Source organism: Abramis brama, assembly GCF_963993115.1.
Source record: "Abramis brama genome assembly, chromosome: 6".
Lineage (NCBI taxonomy): Eukaryota > Metazoa > Chordata > Actinopteri > Cypriniformes > Leuciscidae > Abramis > Abramis brama.
In genome coordinates this window covers 33,849,032-33,868,938 of record NC_139968.1, presented here as the reverse complement: position 1 = coordinate 33,868,938, position 19,907 = coordinate 33,849,032, and the positions used below count along the sequence as shown (strand labels likewise).

The window sequence follows — 19,907 nt, the reverse complement described above, 5'->3', positions numbered from 1 at the left end:
AAGAGTGAGTGAAATATTGAGTATTTAGTATTTAGTGAGTATTGCAAAGTAAACTTCAAATGAGTAAGTATAAATTACTCCACAAATTCTAACTGGCCCAGTTAAATTTACTTATGGTCTTTGTTAATTTTACCTAACTTAGTTAAATGTCCATACATGTCACATTTACTTAAAAAAATAGGAGTGCAAAAGAAAAAATAAGTAAATTTTACCCTTTTTTTTTTTTTTTGGTTAAGAACCTCGAACCCTGGTACACTCGCAAGCAAACAACTCAAGACACACACATACATTTGACCTCTCTATCATTCTTAAAGGGTAACTAAACCCTCAAACAACTTTTTTTAGTCAATGATCTGTAAAACTGAGGCTTTATTAATGCTGTTCATTGATTCAAGTAATTTTTTTTGACATTTGGGTTTAAAGTGCTTTAATTCTACAATATATGGTGTAAAAACGACTGAGTGCTGCCCTCTTCAGGTTGACAAATGGCTACTGCAGTTGAATTTTCCTATTGGAAGTTGTGGTGTCCTCTGAAGTCAGAGGGAACCAGCTAACCATGCCCTTGCCTACAGAGAGATGCATCTCAGATGCACGCCACCTCTCCACTGGGCTCTGCCTACTTTTCCAGCATTTTTTAAATATTGCCAGTGGGTGGAGTCAGGCTCTGACCAGGGGTTTAGTTACCCTTTAATATGCCATAAATGGTAACGTTTGTTCTTTTCACAGGACACCGGTTGTTACTTCCTGATATTATGTGTATAAATATTACCCCTCTTCACTCAATAGATATGAGAATATAACTGTATTGCACAGGCTCTGGCTCTTCACAAAATCTGCTAAAGGCAACAATTTGAAAACCAAGGTGAGTTTTTGGAACAGAAACTTTCTGAATAAATGTTCTACCTGAAGTATTTTTGAGCTTTGTCTTTTAAATGCATCGCAGTGTGCAGCATATGAGTGCATGCAGACATTTAACTTTTCCTGCTTATTGATTTCAGGTTCATCATGGCAATGCTGAAAAGTTGTCTGCTTCTTTTCATCATCTTCTCCATGGTGAATACAGAAGGTAACCAAGACATTTATTTTGTAGAAAAAAAAAAAAAAACATTTTGGAAATATGAAATATTCTATTGACTAATAATTCCATGATTATTAAGGAGTTTACAGTGTATAAAGTACACATATTTTCAGCATATAATCACACAAACATAAAATAAGCTACATAAATAAAAAATAAAAACAAATTCTTTGCAGTGACAAGAAATGCCATTACAAGAGATGTTAATGGCCTGGATGGACTGGATGCAGTTGATTTAGACAGAAAATGCCCTAAGGGATGGAGACAATTTGGACTCCGATGCTACAAGTACTTTTCTCATCCGGCTAAATGGATCAAAGCAGAGGTAATGTGCACAACAAGATGATTTGGTCAAACTTAATATTAGGTGTCTTTAACTACATCTTAAAAGACAGATGTAAAGACATGTATGTACACAATAAGTGCATTGTATCAAATTATTAATTTAAACTGATACAAATTATTCTCTGGTGAAGTAAATATACAGATAAAACAAATGTAATTTCTACATGGAAAAGCTAGTTCAGGCAAGAATTAAAAAAACAAATGGGGCATGCACTGGGGCATGAATAATTAAAGGTTTTCCAGCTGCATTTATCATTGCTTTTGTTGTTAGGTTTAAAACTTGCCGTTTTGTGACATCTGGGTACATTTTCCACGCAAAATAACACAGTCATACTCAAAAACGATCTATCGAATGTTACCGTCATTGTGTACGATTGTGTAGTTTGTTACTTTTATTTACTTAGATAAAGTATGGAATTTATACAATATGTATTGTATTATTTATTTAGATATTTCTAAGCATACTTTTTAAATGTGTGGTTTAATTCAGTGTTATTTTGTTGAGTAAAAAGTTAATTTTGTTAAATTTACTGAAGTTAGTTAAGTAGATGTTTCTTTATTCTATATGTGAAATTAAATAAATGAAATATTATTAAGTCATATTTACTTAATTACTTCAATTAAATGTCAAATGAATGTGAAGTTCAATAGTAAGTTGATTTTACTTGATAACAGGCAAGTTGTACAGAGCAGTAGCAGTAAAATTTACTTAACTTTAGTGCAAATTGTTACGAGGATTTTATCAATAGATCAGTTAGAGCAGACTTTGTTTGCAAATGTCTAAAATGTTGTCACTTTTGCTTTATGCTACAAAACATTTGATTTTGTATATTGACAATAAAAAAAATTCTGTCTCTTTAGAGAAACTGTCAAAGTCTTGAAGCGAACCTCGCATCTGTGCATAATAAACAAGAAAATGATTTCCTGCTGAGTCTGTTGCCTTCTTCCGCACCTACTTGGATTGGTGCTCATGATGCTATAGTAAGTTCAAACCTGTGTCCTACACTCTAAAAGAACACTGGGTTAAAAACAACCCAAGGACTGGGTAAATAAAGGATGGAACTCATGCTGGGTTCATTTTACAGCTAATTGGGTTGTTTATTTAACCCAGCATAATGGGTTGATTAAGCCATCAGAGTTGATTCTTTTTTATTATGATTTCTTTCCTTCATACATGAATGAACGTCTACGGATTAACTTAAATCCTATAAAGGTTTGTAAAACACTCTATACATGGCTTGCATGATAATTTCCTTCATTTTCAATCATATTTTACAGTACAGTACATTTAATATATTTTTTATACATTTTGACAACATTTAAGCTCGTTTAAGAAATATTAGAAGTAAAAATTAAACATTTATAAGTAATTCAAGTGCAATCGACAAGTCTCTGTTGTCCCGTTTCCACCGTAACGGCGCTGGATCTCGAACAGGTGTTGTGCCGAATTTCGACCCAGCCAAATTATTTCCACCCTAGCATTGGTAGATTTAGGATTAGTTGTGGGCCGCCCTGCGTTTCACTCATAGCCGAAATATGCTTTGACTGACTACATAACATGTCCATAAACAATCAGTGCACAGTTCTGAGAACATATTTTAATATCATACGTGTTTATGTTCTGTATATTTTTGAATAAAACTTTATGCAAGTCATCAGACGTTCAGGCGAAAAGACTGACGCAAATCATGCGACACTAGTGTAAAAGGTGACTCACGTCGCACCTCTGTATGTTGCTTTGCATAAAATGTAAACAATATACTGGAAAATAACCAATTTAAAGATAAAATTAAATGTACACAAACCTGTATTTTACTGAAGACATAGGCCTACACCATTTTGACGGTGCTGCGCTCTCTCCTGAAGAGACCTGTGGCAAAAGCCTGCAATAAATAACACACTCCCTGGTTTGTTACGTCTGACCCAAGCTCTGGGTAGCACAAGAAAACTACCAACATTCTGAAAAAATAACCCAACATTTTTGTAAAGAGAGTGTAAAGAGACATTTTTGTTTGTCTAAAAAATAAAAATTCAGCTTTAAACAGTAAAGGCAAAGTTTCTAATGAAGATGGTTTTACTTCAATTCTGAACTTAATTGGCTTCTTCCTGAAGTCTGACAACTGTAGTGCACTCTTTGTATTCACTCTCTCTCTTCACTCTTTAGGATGGACATTGGATGTGGAGTGACGGAACTGTGTTTCTGTATACCCACTGGTGCGCTGGAGAACCTAACTCAAATCCAAATGGTTTTCAGAACTGTTTGGAGATCCACAATTCCTGTAAGAATGCAGTCTGTTTTTTAATACTTTCAATTATCATTTACAATCCTACAATTTTACATCATACAGTAACATGAAATCACTCAATTTGGATATTACAAAGTGCCTTAAATTAAATATTCCATTTCATTTTGATTCTAACACCACTTTAATGATCAGAATAACTTATTTCATTATTTCACCTTACAGCTAAACGTTGCTGGAATGATACGCGCTGTTCACACTCACTGCCCTATATTTGTGTTAAGGACCCGCAAGACCGTCATGCTGCTCCACAGTTACTTTGATTGAACTACATTTTTCCGACATTATATTGTCAAAAATGTTATTCTGAAATCAAATCTCTTCTAAACTTTAATCTCTTTTCAGTATCTTCTCTGAAACGCTCCTCAAATTAATAAAAGCATTGAAAAAGCAAACTGTGCATTGTGGATAATAATGTATGTCAAAATATAAGTATATTGTGTTGCAAGGTTTGAGGAAATAGTTATTAAAATGGCATTAAATGATGTCATCATCAGGGGCGGGGTTTAAGCATGCTGTAACTGCACACATACTTCATCATTAGCAAAGAAGACATTTGCATGTTTGTTTTCTGGATTATAAGCAAATATAGAACTCATCCAGGGCCCTTTTTGTTTTCTGTCTTGTAAAATATCGCATTATTTTGATGTGACACCTCTGCAAACAAATCAGAGATTAAGTGAACTATAATAATAATAATAATAATAATTCATTACATTTATATAGCGCTTTTCTAGGTACTCAAAGCGCTTAATGTTTGAACGAATCAAACTGAATCACAAACCATTTCAGATCATTTTCTAAACCTGTTTAGTTAGATCAATAGTGATTTGCTCACTATTCTGGCATTGCTAGTTCTGATTCTAAACAGCAGATAGAAAACACAAAGGAATATTCTCGGGTCGAAAGTAATCTACAATACCAGAAAATGATTTATCAGCAATATTTTACTGGGGCACAGTGTGTATTTCAAAAAGGGTCCAGCGATGCCCACAGATCTATATGGTATCGCAAAATTTTAAAACAAACAATGAAAATCATTTTATTTCAGCGATCTGCATCAAAAGCAGCAAATTGGTTTTGGTTTAGGCCTATTTTTAGATTAAACTAGTTTTAATAACATACTTCATTTTATTTGTAAATTGGTCATCAGTTAATTTTACATTTGCAAAATTATTTCGCCAATTTATTATCTTGGAAATGTGGGTGATTTCAGTGAGCAAACATACTCATGCAGTGATCCTGCAGTTAAGCAGTGTGACACTCTCAGGGTCATATTCTTACAATTTATGATTTATGTTTGATAGTTTATTTATAGTTTTATTTTATTTTATAACATTTATTTTGTTTTCATCAGTGTGGACTTTTTTTTTTTTTTTTTTTTGTAGCATAACAGTGTCCATAAAACATAAATGTAGAAATTCATAGAATGAGATCAAGATCATAATCAAATAGAAAATCTCACCTTAAGTTTCCTTGATAGTGGTAAAGTCCAGATGCAGTGATGAGGACAGCTCAAGATATCCACTCCTGCTCCAGTTCTGTAGGATGATGACGAGTCAGGGAACAAAACACAGGTGTGGGTGAAGAAGTGTTGATCCTACAAATAATACAAAACCACTTGTTTTTAATCTTTTTGTTTTTTTAAGATTAATTAATATCCCTAATTAGCAAATATGTAGTTAGTGCAGTGTCCTGGAGGATTAGAGTAGGATATCTGTTTAGTAGGCTAGGGTTGTTTACTAGTAAAAAGTGCCCACATCTCTGTGATATTCTCAGTCTCTGTGATCTTTTGGTTTGATGTCTCGGTTTTCTCCTTCAATGTGTGTCTGAGGGACTTTTCACCTGATTCATCATCATCTTCACTCAGGTGAAAATCTGGTCACTTAAAATAACAGCACGTCTCCTCAACAACACACATTATTTTAGGAATCATTCTTGAACGGAGCACAGGACTGAAACTGTTTAATCGCAGATTTTCTCATGTTTTTTTTTTCAACTTCTAAGAAAAGTGACATTAAGTCAGATTTACAGCTCATGCGGAAGACAATTTTAACTTTGATGCCGCCAAGATGACATCACGTGAACACGGCTTCATCCAGGGAGATGTACACAAGAACATTCATTTTTAATCAAATAAAGAAAATTATTCAAAGTTCTTTGTGTTGACAATGAATAATTCCGTAGCTGCCATGCTCCTAATCGTAAATAATATCCTTCATCAAACCTATATGTGTTCCCATCTAATGCTTCTGTATTGTAAACAACCTCCTAACTGCATTTCTACAATCCTGCCAGTTCAACGCTGAGATATAGTTTCCATTTCTTTTTTACTTCAACATGCGCTAATACTCAAAGAATGCAGATATTTAAAGGAGTCATAACCTGCAATTTTCACTTTTCCACGAGAATCAATGTATGTTATGATTACCTAACGATTATACACTGGCCGGGGGGCTGTTCCATAAAAGCCGCTTAGAAAAGCGGGGATTAAACTCCAAAACCGGACTTGAATGAGCCTAACAAATAAGTTGGGGCTAAAGTGGTTCCATAAAAGGTAATTGAAGTTCACGCAATCTCACTAATTTGATCCAGGTTTATCAAGTCTAGATAATTGCGTGTGCACGCGTTTCTGAAGCAGCCCTAGAGGTCGATCGTGGATCAAATCGATCCACCATCAAACAGCGTATATTTTGTGCTGTTTTATGCGTTTGTGACATGTTTTTTTCCCCTCAGTGCAAAACTTACATTTTACAGTTATATTCTCCATCTGTAAATGTTAGAAAGTCGAGCAAATGTATCCATTTTACTGCTAATCTTCATATTCAACGAGCGCCGCTGCGCGCATGCGCGGCAAATAGGAGCGCAATAATTCTGACTAAAATATACATTTTGCTTGGAAAATTAATATGCAATATTTTATAACACTAGAAATATCTTCTAATTATAATAATTTATCTTTAGGATGTTGGATAAGTTGCAGTGAACTTCTAGCGAACAGAAGTACTTCAGTGAACAGAAGTAGCCTAATTCAGGGAAGATTTTTTTTAAGAAACTAAATATATAAAGATACAAAATATAGTTTTGGGTATAGGACCTATGCTACTTAATAAATATGATGTATATTTATTTAGAATGCTGAGAATTACAGCTTTTAATGCAATAATTTTTTGGATAAAGCAAGAATCCCCAGTTTTAAATGAGTGGTTAGATTTAGTTTCTAGAATGTACTTTTTATATATTATACATATAATATAATATATTATTAATGTACTTTACATTATAAAGAGGATAACAGGAAATTAAGAGCAAATGTATACATTTTGAAAAGATATGTGCAACTCTAAAATCAAAGAATATTCCATAAAATAAAGTAATATATATTAGTCTACATTAACTACATTTTTATATAACCCTCCCTCCCTTTTATTTCTAGGCTAGTTATTTGTTATTTTATTTATTTGCTTATTTTATATTGAATATTTGATATTCAAATAATATTACTTGAATAACTATTAGGAATTATGTGTCATTATAAGAGTTTGATATAAATATGTGAATGTTAAATTTTTATTAATATTTATTTATTGTTTTTTGTCTTTTCCCCCTTAAATCATATGTAAAAGTGTCTAACTATGTACTTCTTGGTTATTGTTCTAATCATGTGTGTTGGTGGGTATTATCACAAAAGAAAAAAAGTAGAAGGAAAAATAAGGAATATTTATAGGGGGGAAATATGATGTCTTTAAAGGAACTGTCAATTTGTATAATTGTGTTAAATGTGTTTGAATTGAAAGACATAATAAAGTACATTATATATATATATATATATATATATATATATATATATATATATATATATATATATGCTAAAATATTTGTTATTTGGACATTAGATGTGCCTTATTTAGAGTTTTAAACCTACAAGTGTATTTTTATGATATATTCAAATGTAGGCTAATATACTGTCAATTACTAAGCTCAGATTCATCTTAGTTAAAATTCATACTGTGCTTTTGTAATTATTTATTTTTAATTTTGTGATTTTAACTTCTGCTTTACAAAGCTTTTTTTAGATTGTGTTCTAATGTTCTTCTAATAATCATAAACATGTACTACAGCTGCCAAACAAACCAGAGAGAAATGTATTAAGTCTATATTGTCTAATTTATCATTGTAGCCTTATTTAAGTTGATTTTCTGTATACTGTGTATTTATGTTTGGACTAATAATGGTTAATAAAGTCCAATAATGGTATGAGAGAGTGTCAGTGGTAATATCATTGTGTTCTTGTTGGTCAGTGTTAGAGGATCTGTGTAACAGCTGAGGCTTAGCCTGACAGTTAGCCTGCCCTGGACCAGGCTAGTTTCCCAGCATAAGTTGCCAGGGTAACTGAGTTTGAACTTTTTTAAGTTTGATTTATGAAACCGAATCTACCAAAAATAAGCCTGACTAACCGAAATAAGCCTGGCTTATACTCTAATCTTGGTTTATGGAACAGCCCCCGGGAAGCCGATATTTAAAAGTGAAGCGTTTGTTTACCTCAGGGTAAATAAACCAGCGCGCGTGCACGCGCACTCAAATACGAGATTTTGATTTCAGCCCCGTCTTGACGTCAGGTCGGGTTAATTCATAACTTGCGCCATGATGTCATTTTGGAATGATATGCTAAAGCGTTACCTGCGGTGTCAACCCCCCTCCTTCCTGCCACCAATCAACGCGCCCCTCATTTGCATTATTAAAATGACTGTCCACGACAGCCAAAATATCGCATCAGATCTCGCGAGACAATAATGCCTTCAGAAATTAGGGTCAGAGGAGCTCTGTTTATTTTTTTTTCCACTTTTCTTTTTTAGAAGGGCCTGAAAGACTATAATAGAGCGTTGGGTATCCAAGGTAATACAAGGTTATGACTCCTTTAAACACTCAAACAAATAACTATAACAACACTTGACCACTAGAGGGATTAATCACATTCCCACTAGAGGATGGATACCCGACCCGTCGGTACCCGATTGAACATTTTAAATTTAAAACAGCTTATTATGTCGGTAACGTTAGCCAATGTGCCTGATGCTTTCACTTGATGCAAACGTTCGTTTTTGTGATTAAAATACATATAAAATTTTACCATAAAATCTGTCTGCCAGCGTGCGGAAATTTGTTTATGTAGCCGTGACAACGAAACACGTGCATGCGCGCCTGTGTGTGCGCTTGTTTCTCTGTGCGCGCTGATGCTCATCCTGTTGACATTTCCGAATGCCTTCCTACAGTTGCTTAATAAAAGCGGGCTTTCCACACAAACAAACGTACATGTGTCAGTAGTATGAGAATAAAATGGGATTTTAACTGTCGGTCTCGGGTCAGGCTCCGACATAATATCTTTATGCCTGTCGGGCTCAGGTCGGGTTCGGTTACTGCTCTGTCGGATGCGGGCCGGGCTCGGACAGAAAAATTCGGTCCGATCCGCACTCTAATTCCCACTCAGAATAAATGTAGCTATATTAGTCAAAGAGGGACATACCTGGAAATCCAAGCTTCGCCTTTTGCGTTTTTACACTCAGTGGCACCGTGACGAATGCGAGGGGGAGATTACTCGCGACTGCCGCCAGAATGGGAGGGGTTAGAAAGTAATATTCAGTTGGTTGTCATATACAATTTCACCGCTAGATGGGAGAAAATCCTACACAGTGTAGCATTAAAGTTAACCGAATATTCTGATATTCTTCTCGTTATTTCTCTATAGCTGCTAATAAATAGGAAGTCTCGCACATTCTGCGTTCAGCTTACTTCTGCGTGGAGGAGTACTCCACACATACTGTGGAGGGGTTTGACAAATGAAAGTATTTTGGTTCTGACATGACAAAACATTTACATGACAGAAACAGGCATCACGATACACTTCTAAATGAGCGGTCCAGAGTGATTTTGCCAGCCCTTTTACTCACTCTGGATGAGTTCAGTTCTTGGAGAGTGTGGAGAGGTGTACCAGTGATTCTCTCAGCAGTCCGGACTATCCGCTGTGGTCTTCAGAGGTCTGACTGGTAGCTGAGCAGAACCAGACAGTGACAGAAGTGCAGACGACAGACTCAATGGCGTTAGAGAACTGTATCAGCAGCTCCTGTGAGAGTTGAACTTCCTCAGCTGGAGAAGGCAGGGCAATCTCTGCTGGGCCTTTTTCACAATGGAGTCAATGTGACTGTCCCAATTCAGGCCCAGGAACCTGAATGACTCCACTGCTGCCACAGTGCTGCTCATAATGGTGACTGGGAGAGTGCTGGGATGTTTCTCCAGAAGTCCACAATCATCTCCACTGTTTAGAGTGTGTTCAGCTCCAGGTTGTTGTGACTGCGCCAGACAGCCAGCTCTTTAACCTCCAGTCTATAAGCAGAAACATGAGGCCGATAAGTGGTGTCGTCTGCAAACTTCAGGAGCTTGACAGAGTTGTCTTTGGCAGTGCAGACGTTCGTGCACAGGGAGAACAGCAGTGGGGAGAGAACGTACCCCTGGGGGGCACCAGTGCAGTTAACAACCTGGACACTCAAAACAGTGGAGATGATTGTGGACTTCAGGAGAAACATCCCAGCACTCTCCCAGTCACCATTATGAACAGCATAGTGGCAGCGGTTGAGTCATTCAGGTTCCTGGGCACCAACATCTCTCAGAACCTGAATTGGCACGCTCACACAGACTCCATTGTGAAAAAGGCCCAGCAGAGACTGTACTTTCTTCCCGGTTGTTGGATGAGAATTTTCCCAGCCTCACTGGCTGCTGCCTGTCTGTCAGGAAGGTGATGATCAACTCACAGATGGAGAACAGAGCACAGAACGGAGAACTTTCCACTTTTCAAAACAGACTGCATTGAATTCACAACCAGCAAATGGAAGAATTGATATATACATTTTCAAACTCAGCACCAATATTGTTTAAGATGTATTGATTCCACCTGTGGAGAGCTTTAGGAAAACTGTATAAAAAGATTGTTTGAGAGCTGGTCCTGCAGTTGTGTTTCTGCAGACCAAATCGGTTTTGTTCCTTGTAATGAAACCTTCTGGCGTCAAAACTCCAAGACTTCAAGAGTGTGAAAGTGTCACTGCTACTTCTGCTGAGTTATTTGCTCGCAGCGCCTGAGAAGCCCGTGTTGAGGAGCAGAGAGTTTGCTCAGAGTTGGAGTTTGCTTTCGCCTTCTGAGAACATAGTTCCCAGAATGATTTGTCCCAAAAAAGTCGGCGTGTTCCTTTAAACGCATCATTAAATGTAAACTGTTGGGAGAAAATTTGATGTATTTCAATATATTGGATCCATGCAATCGGTCTTAGTGACAGGAGCCTAATAAACCTGCCGCTGCCCATGTCATTAATGTTAATCAAACAACAAAAGACAGAGAAAATCACTTACTGCTCTTGACTGAATGATTTTAGTAGTTTTAATAGGAATTAAAAAAAAGTTTTATTCTTATAGTGAAGACTATGCCGTTTTATTTTACATATTTTATTTTATTTTATTTTACATTTGATTATTCAATTTGTATAGTATCAAAATTACAAAACTGGTGTGCACAACCCACACCCCAGATTGGGCTCAGGTGCAGGACAACAAAGTAACAAACTAAAAAAGAAAAGTGAAGCTTTTCCACACTGCAAGCTACTCCAGATAAATGTATTTAAAGCACAACGTTTCGACCCTCAGGTCTTCATCAGGTACAATGCAAATGTAGAGCAAAGTGAACTTTAAAACAGGTAATCACCTAAACAGGGCCCACACACAAAAATGTGACCAATAATACAAGTAATTGACAATAATTTGTACTAGCATGCCTGTGCTGTCAATGCCTAAATCCACCACTGACTTAATTAATCCATTACCATAAACAAAGGCACAATCTATGAAAAAGCCTCTCTTTCTCTTCCTTTCTGCCTTTCACCTCTAGCTCTTATTAGCAATTATTTTACTAAACCTGCCATTCCATTCTATGAATATTGATAAATGTTCTCTTTGTATGTTCTGTGTTTGTGTTTTCTTTCAGAGTGTTAAACAGGAGGATGAGGTGATATACGCAGGTGTCGTCACCAGATGTTAATTACATTCGCTGTGAGGCTTTTTTTTCTCATTACTGATGCTCTTATCAATAAGGTTTTAATGCACACTAGATTTTTGCAACAAAGCTGTTTAAGATTCAAAATCAGTGTTCATGCTTACATACGCTCTTACTGTTTTCTGAAAGGTGCATGTGTGTGAGAGATAGCTAAAGTAACCAAGGTTTCGTTAAAGCGGATTAATGATATCAGCCATTGTATGAAGGTTAAGAGCATTAAGAGCATGAAACTTACACTGCGTTTCATAATGCTGCAGTAAACCAAAGTGCATGCAAACTCTGAACATCAATGTTACTTATTCTAAAAAGGTGTTGTTCGTGTTGTTTAATTTTTTATTTTTTACAATAATTTTCTGATTATTGTGATCCTGCATGGTAATGTGTGTTTCAGTAATAGTAAAGGTTAAAAGCACAAAAAAATCACATAGAGATAGTTAAGCATCATGGGACATTAACTGGATTTTATTCAACAGTTTCTAGCTTTGAACATTTACTTTAGGGTTGTGAGTCTATAGTTTCCTCTGAGCTCTTAAAACCCTTGTGTGGATTCTCAACAATCCCAAAACTCATCCACATTTACCAGACATTTATCATACATTAACTGAATTTAACATAAAATTTGGTGGAGAGTGCAAATTTACATAGATAATGTAAGAATTGATAAATTAGGAAATTCCAGACAGTCTGTTTTGGGGGTGGCCAGGCCCTGAGAGGACAAAAGGACCTCTCTGGAGATTACCATTTGAATTGGCCCTCGTGCACCATTGAGACGAAAGTCTCACCTCCGAGTCAACCTAATCTACATCTCCTTCCCTCTCCCCTCACCCCCCTCTCTCATACTCAGATGATCACCTGGTTTCTCCCAAGAAAATGTCCGTGCGCTTGCGCGTGCCTCAAAGAAGGACTTACAACAGCTACAATGCACTATTATACTTTATCGACACGAGTGCTTGCGCTTGCCTCAAAGAAGGACTTACAACAGCTACAAGTGTATGCACTATTATACTTTATCGACACAAATGCCTCAAAAAAGGACTTAAAATGATTTACAAAGATACATAACAGCTACAAGTGTATATGCACTATTATACTTTATTACATGGCTTGGTTGAATTCCAATGTAGAATGCAGTCTGTTATTTCTTGATAACAGACCGCTGCGAAGTATAACACACCGTTGCCATGAAAAACAGAGCGTTGCTATGGAAGCGGAACGGACTATTTTCTTTAGCGGAAGCAATACAATCGTTTTTAAATCAATAAACTCCTTTTTAATTTAATATTTTGTGTCAAATTATTTATTATCATAAAAACATCACAGAGAACGATCAACTCGGTAACCATTAACCCCTAGTTCATTTTGCTCCGGAATTGTCCTTTAAATTACTCGTCAAGCTATAGAATAATACCATAATTCCTCCGTTCAATTACGCCTAAGACATCCAGAGTCAGACCCATAACAAACCAGCCGCATAATTGGGAATAACAAGCCTTACCTTAACACAAAATCGACCACAGAGGCCTGAAGTCAGCTTCCTTTGCTGTTCGTCCAGAAATCCAAGAAGTGGATGGGCGATGACCTGCCTTAATCCAAGATATGATAAAGGGCTTTGGGTCGAAACTCTGCAATGGGGGTCCATTAATGTCCAGAAAAAGAAGTGATGAGAGGCTGTTTTCACGCAACCTATTGCGGGTCTTGCTGTCAGTATCATTGACGGCAGAAAAACCCCTCTCACACTCAGCTGAAGTAGGAAGGTATGTTCTACTCGCTGTACAAATCTTTTCCAGCTTTCTGCCTGGTGCTGTGTCCTGTAATTTCCAGTCACGAAACTCCTCGACCACCTCTCTGGCTGGTTCACCAAGCATTTTAGCAAGTGCACGTACTTCGTTTTCTCCATACAGGATCAAAGCATTCCGATCCTGTGGCCAAAAGCGCTTGTCCAGGGGTTTTAGCATTTGTAGGAGGTCTGATTCTGGCATTCGCCTTGTGAGATTGTCGATCACAGATTGATAAAGCTGATTTCGATTAATCTTGCCTGTGCCCTCAACTAGTTGAACATCTTTAAACAGCCCCAGAGACGTGCGCTGTTCGGCCTTCTGTGTGGATTTCCCTCCACTCGCTTTCATTGCTTTCAGTATATCAATACACTGCAGAATGTGGCAACTGGCATCAACTAGAGTGATATCTCTTTGCTGACATTTCAGTGACAGGCCCTGCAGCTCACGGAGAATGTCTTTCATGCAAGCCAAATCAAGTAAAAACCCTGAGTTTGTGAGGTGTTTGTGTAGCGCCAGGAATTTCTTCCTCTCTGTGTCGTTGCGAGATGCATCCTCGCTTGCAATTTTGAAGTGGCGCGCTAAAGCAGGGTAGTTATTCCAGACCGCCTTTACAGTATTGAAACTACTCGCCACCCATCTGATGTTGAATATCTGTCCAATTCTCAAAATCTGCATATTTAGATCGGCAGCAGCTTCCTCAAGCAATCTCACATTCTTTGCAGACTGGTGGTACAGAGAATACAGCTTGGCAATGAAAAACTCGAAATGATTACATCCAGCAACCACTTTCAAAGAATCATGGACAGCCAATTCAAGGCGATGGGCCAAGCAATGTATGGACTGGATGTTTGGAAAGTCACGCTTAAGCCTGGCAATGACTCCAGTGGATTTGCCAGTGAGAACTGAAGCCCCGTCTGTGGCGATGCTGATGAGGTTTTTCCCTAAAAACTCATCATCTAGTCCCGCTGTATGAAGGCACTGTTTTAAGCTGTTGTAAATGGACTCCGCATTTGTGCCCTGCTTAAGCTCTAAAATGTCTAAAAAAACATTTTCTATATCTCCTTTGCCACTCACATCACATCTCACGTATACGATGAGATAGGCACGCCCATGTACTGTGCTTTCGTCAATAGTGATGCTAATTTTTGAATTGAGCTCTCGAATATTTGAAACAAACTTCTTCCGCATTTGCTGTGCAATATGACCTACAATCTCAGCGCAGGAGTGATCAGATTTATGCGCAGTTCCCACCTTTGCACCATTAAGCTCCTGAAGCTTCATTAAAGGGGTAAGCTTTCTGTAAGACAGCCTTTCCTTAGCCACCATATAGGCGGACCTGAATGACGTTGCGGTCTCCTCCATTAATTTGGAATTCACCTCAATTACTTTATTTGGCAGAATCGCCTTTTGCTTAGTCAATGCCACTTCAATGGCCCTCTTGTGTGCAATGCTGTCCCTGTGTTTATATATCTTTTTTCGCAACTTGTTCTGAGCAGCGCTGTTTATTTCCCCATTAATCCACTCCTCAGACAAGTGTGTGCCAGGTACCTTTTCAGACAGAAGAAGGTTTTTTGCGTCCCTACAAGCGATGCACCCCAAGCTTCCATCCTTAACAAACAGCCATGTATATCGGCTCTTCCAGTCTCTCCACTGCTGGCTGTTCCAGTTTAACGGGAGAGAGGACTCGGAGCACGAGGGGTTAGGATCGTGACCGGCCTCTGACGAGTTACCATCTTCAGCCAGAGAGGACTTTATTTCTTCAGCTTCTTGTGTTGTCACCGCGGGCGCGGCGGGAGGTCTAACAGTGCTTGCAGCAGGTGAATCGGTCGTGCTGCTATTAACGTCATCACTGCACAATTTCTTATTAAAACCAAAATTAATTAAACTGCCTTGTTTTCTTTTTGCCATGGCTATGATGGTATAACTGCAGAATGAATTAAGGACTTCGCGCGCAGATAACTTTTTTTCTACGAATCTATGACGTACTAACATATGTGGAATTTGCACCGCAGCGCCCCCACATATTGATGCTCATGACAAGAATAGCATGTATAGTAATCTTTATTAGGTTTTAATCGCCGTCATGCATAAATGAATAATATTTTTGCTATTTTACACATAATAATTCATCATGATCACATTACATAACTGAAATTGCATGTGAAAATATATACTTTGTCAATATTTTTTGAGACCCCCCAAAATTTCACATATCTCGTTTTCAGGGGAGCCCATGTCTTATTCAGGGGAGCCGAGCTCCCCCTAGCTCCCCCGTAGTTCGCACTATGATGATACATTTACCTGACATAATAAATTGTTACATTTGATTATTCTAACTGACTTTGATATTATTTTCATTGAAGAGTTAAACGGAATAGTCAAACATTCACTCACTTTTAGTGAGGCACAGATATTATTAAAACCTTTCATTTATGGAGTCAGATGAATTAACGAGAGAATACATAACTAAATGTATTGTAAATTTAACCAACCAATACTTTGCACGAGTAAGGACAGAACACGTGATAACCTTCCCTGTGTATTGGCGGACCGGCATATTGGACCAATTTCACGGGCCTTACAATAACATGGTAAAAACCTACAATTTACAAGATGCCCTACTGGGATTGATGTTAAATCTCACACGGGAACGGCTCAGATATTTGTATTTATTTTGAACTGGGTATTTTTCAGTTTTACTCTGTGTGTGGTCAAGAAATCCCAGCTGACTTTAAACAGCCATTTTATATGTCCTAACAGCACAAAAGTCAATGATTGATATACATGAAACTGCAGAATAACAGTATACATTAAATTTGAGTTTAAATATTAGCAGCAAACAGATGTTTTTGGTGTATTTTTACAGTATTGCATTCAACAGACTCAAACCACAGAAGGCCTCAGTTTTAGATCTGAAAAGAAATATGGTTTCATCTGTTGAGAGAATGAGCAAGAGAAAGTGTCTGTACTGGACCTTTGCGGTTAATGTGTATCAGTGTTTGCATGTCTTGAGGTGTGTATAGTGTGAATCTTGTGGGGTTGAAGAACTACCACAATTTTATTTCCTCTTTATGCAAAACAAAACATTTACTGCAAAATAAAGTACAGAATGGAAAATGTTTATTCTAAATATATTCTCTGTGAGATCTTACTGTGTGAATGTGAAATATTAATATAATTTACTATGTGTATGTATTCAGCAGCATTTGCATCTCTCTATATATCCATGACCCCATTTACTCCTGCTGTAATCCTACAGATGATAAGTGTTAGTTTCAGTTAGTTATTTGCACCTCAAGCAACACTTAGTTATTTCTGAGAAGTTCCCACAAATCTTGTTACCACACCTAGGTTCACACATCTGATGTTGATCTGTTAATGTCCAGAGGTGGACAAAGTACACAACCATCATGTTGTTCCAACCCCGTAAGACTTTCGTTCATCTTTGGAACACAAATTAAGATATTTTTGATTAAATCTGAGAGCTGTCTCACGTGCTGGCCTAGAATAGTTATTAAAGACGTTAAAATATTCCAAGTGACTTCAGTGGCTCAACCATATGTTTATCAAGCGACAAGAATACTTTTTGTGCGCAAAAAACAAACAAAAATAGATGAAAAGATCTATGAAAAAATGAAAAAACTATCTAGAAAAAACTAGATAGACACACTTTCCAGACATTCCAGCTCTTTACAATAATTTTGCCAGACACCAAAACTGCTTCTCTTTTTGTAGTTAGCAAGTATTTCAGACCAGGCGGGCCACACATCAGACTTCCACCGTTTGTAAAGTAGCTTTGCAGTGTTATGAGAAGCTAGCAACAGCAATATCTAGGTTAGTTAAAGAAAAGCAAAAAAAAAAAAAACTAAAATTAAATAAAAAACACCAAAACGAAACCTCCCCTGTTGTTGCTAGCTTGTCGTGGTGGGGAGGCTTGTGTGCCTCCGTGACCCTGACTATACCGGTGGGGGTTACCCCTGGCAGGTACTACCAAGCCAGGCAGTTTTCAGGTTAGAGGCCAGTCTAAAAGCAGCATTGCCATCACCCATTGGCAGTAGGATGATTGGATGAAGATTGGGCCGATGTATTTGTCATAGATATGAATGGTGTTTCTGCCTATGCAAATTAGGACATATTCAATAAGTGTGGTGCTCATGTGCATATTCAAATTCATTTCAAAAGAAACTTGTAATACAAAAAAAAGTTACTTTTCATGTATACTTTTACTATGTAAAGTTGTATTGTGGTAGGAGTAAAGGAAAAAATTAAGCATATTTGGGTGTATTTTGGGCATATTCGATTAGTGTATAGCTCATTTGCATATTCAAATTAATTTTCAAAGAAACTTGTAATACAAATTTTTTTACTTTTCATGGGTACTTTCATTGTGTAAAGTTTCATTTTGATAGGAGTAAAGGAAAAAAATAACCCCATTGGGGTGTATTGTTGCCTGGCCTTATTGGCACACATCTCGGATTGATGAGAATTTAACACATTTCCTCAACTAGGATTTCTTAGGACTTTTAGTATGTTGTTCTGGACACCTCATAGAAATTATCTAAGCTGAAAAAAATTATTTTACAATTAGTCTGTCGTAAAACGCTATTTTGCCTGGACTATAGCGTTACCGAGTGGTGGACTTTGCCCGTATCGTCGACCGTGTGACGTTCCTCGTCAACCATCTTCTCTTCAATTCTCTTCAACTCTCTTCATCCTGTTTCCTGTTACTGACGCCTTTGATCCTGTCCGTGTGAGCTTACATCTACTTTGAGTATATAAGGTACCATTTTTTTTGTTGGGCCTGTGTGGTGAAGCAGCCATTTCGCTTAAGGATACAACGTACCCAAGCTACATTCAGGCCTGCATCATTTGAACATGTGAAGGGTATTTCAAATTTAAAATAGAGTTTGCCGGCTATTTTATTTTCTTGGGCCCTATTGTTTGAATGTGAATTGAATGTGTGCCTTTGTGATCTGAAAAGTGAGTTTATTAATACCTTTTTACTTTCTGACACACTTTTTCTGACTAAATCTGTCTTTTTAAAAAAAAAAAAAACAGTTGTGGTTACTGACTGATATTTTAAGTTGATTAAGGAAAAAGAGTAAATAGTACTGCTTAACCCTCTATTGCATAGCGTTGCCATATGGCAACAATTACTTTTATCTTAATTTTCTAAAAAGCTGTGATATAAAATCTATGTTTTTACAGTTAGTTGTGAAAAGGGGGCTTTAACTTTTAAGAAAATACAATTTATGAGGTCACATGACCAGGATATCCTGTTTGCCAGTCCTTTTTGCTCATGGACATTGACATGCAAACATCACTGTCTGGGGCTCCTGAAGATAGCCTTTTATTAAGAATTTTGGAAAATTTTCATCAAATAAAAAATTTAAATCACTATCTGGGGTAAGTAGGGGAGCGCGGGGCACAACGTAACACGGGGCTAGTTGTAACACGCTTGTTTTAAATACTTCCGCACAAGCTTGGATGACGAAACTTTGTGTATTTACTAGTTGCCATATCAACACTATATAGAAAAAAAAATTCCGCCAAAATTTTTTTTTTTTTAAGATATCCATAGACATTTATTAAACCATAGCAAAAGTAAATTTCTTACTTAAGTTAATTTTTCATCTCTATTTTTTGTGTTTATTTAAAATAAGACAAAAATGATATTATTTTAATCTCCAAGATGTTATTTAACAGTTGAGATAGTTCTTTAATGCTTCGCTAACTAGCAGAAGACACTAGCAGGGTTTAAATCCCAGTTGTGCAGGCGGGGCATGTTGTAACACTGCGTTACAATGTGCCCCTATTAGGAATATGCTATTATATTCTATACTTTTATTAATTTTATTGAGAAAACGTGAGAAAAAGGTGAATAAAGACTGAGAGTCAATGTTCAGAAATTACAAATTATTTATTTGTTTTGAACTATGTTGTATAGCTGTGTTTTCATGCGTTCATAGTCAAAACTCAAAAATTAGTTTATATTTTATTATTAAAAATTGCCATTATTTTATATGAAAAAGTTTTTTAATTGTATTTTATTTAGAAAATATTTTAGTTTGTTTTGTATATTTTTTTTATTAGATCAGATAACATTTTAAGCTGTCATATGTTATGTTACAATGTACCCCTCACATGTTACAATGTACCCCACCTATGGGGCATGTTGTCACATTTCACTTCCATTCTTTCGGGTTATATCAAGAAAAAAGTATATACTGTATTAATAAAACAAAAACACATAATAGTAGACATGTGGGAAATTAATGTGGGGGAAAAAAAATACTCTGAACCATAAG

At 36.8% G+C, this 19,907-nt stretch overlaps 2 protein-coding genes across 2 annotated transcripts; one reads left to right on the top strand and one right to left on the bottom strand.

The window, feature by feature from the left end:
* The first annotated feature begins 723 nt into the window (after positions 1-723).
* LOC311085435 (ladderlectin-like) lies at positions 724-4,121 on the top strand. The gene is made up of 6 exons (XM_084117933.1): positions 724-862; positions 999-1,066; positions 1,255-1,403; positions 2,285-2,404; positions 3,588-3,702; positions 3,892-4,121. Exons 2-6 carry the CDS (start codon positions 1,006-1,008, stop codon positions 3,987-3,989), a joined length of 543 nt encoding a protein of 180 aa, XP_083974059.1. The 5' UTR covers positions 724-862; positions 999-1,005; the 3' UTR covers positions 3,990-4,121.
* Positions 4,122-13,317: 9,196 nt separating this feature from the next.
* Positions 13,318-15,507, bottom strand: LOC311085912 (E3 SUMO-protein ligase KIAA1586-like; the record flags this gene model as incomplete). The annotated part of the gene is made up of 1 exon (XM_084118530.1): positions 13,318-15,507. One exon carries the CDS (start codon positions 15,505-15,507, stop codon positions 13,318-13,320), a length of 2,190 nt encoding a protein of 729 aa, XP_083974656.1.
* Between the last annotated feature and the right edge of the window lie 4,400 nt (positions 15,508-19,907).

Excerpts from the sequence above, each read along its gene's own strand:
- LOC311085435 (XM_084117933.1), top strand. The coding sequence starts at position 1,006 with ATGGCAATGCTGAAAAGTTGTCTGCTTCTTTTCATCATCTTCTCCATG. Across the intron at positions 2,405-3,587 it reads TTGGTGCTCATGATGCTATA|GATGGACATTGGATGTGGAG; the intron begins GTAAGTTCAAAC and ends TTCACTCTTTAG. Across the intron at positions 3,703-3,891 it reads TTTGGAGATCCACAATTCCT|CTAAACGTTGCTGGAATGAT; the intron begins GTAAGAATGCAG and ends TTCACCTTACAG.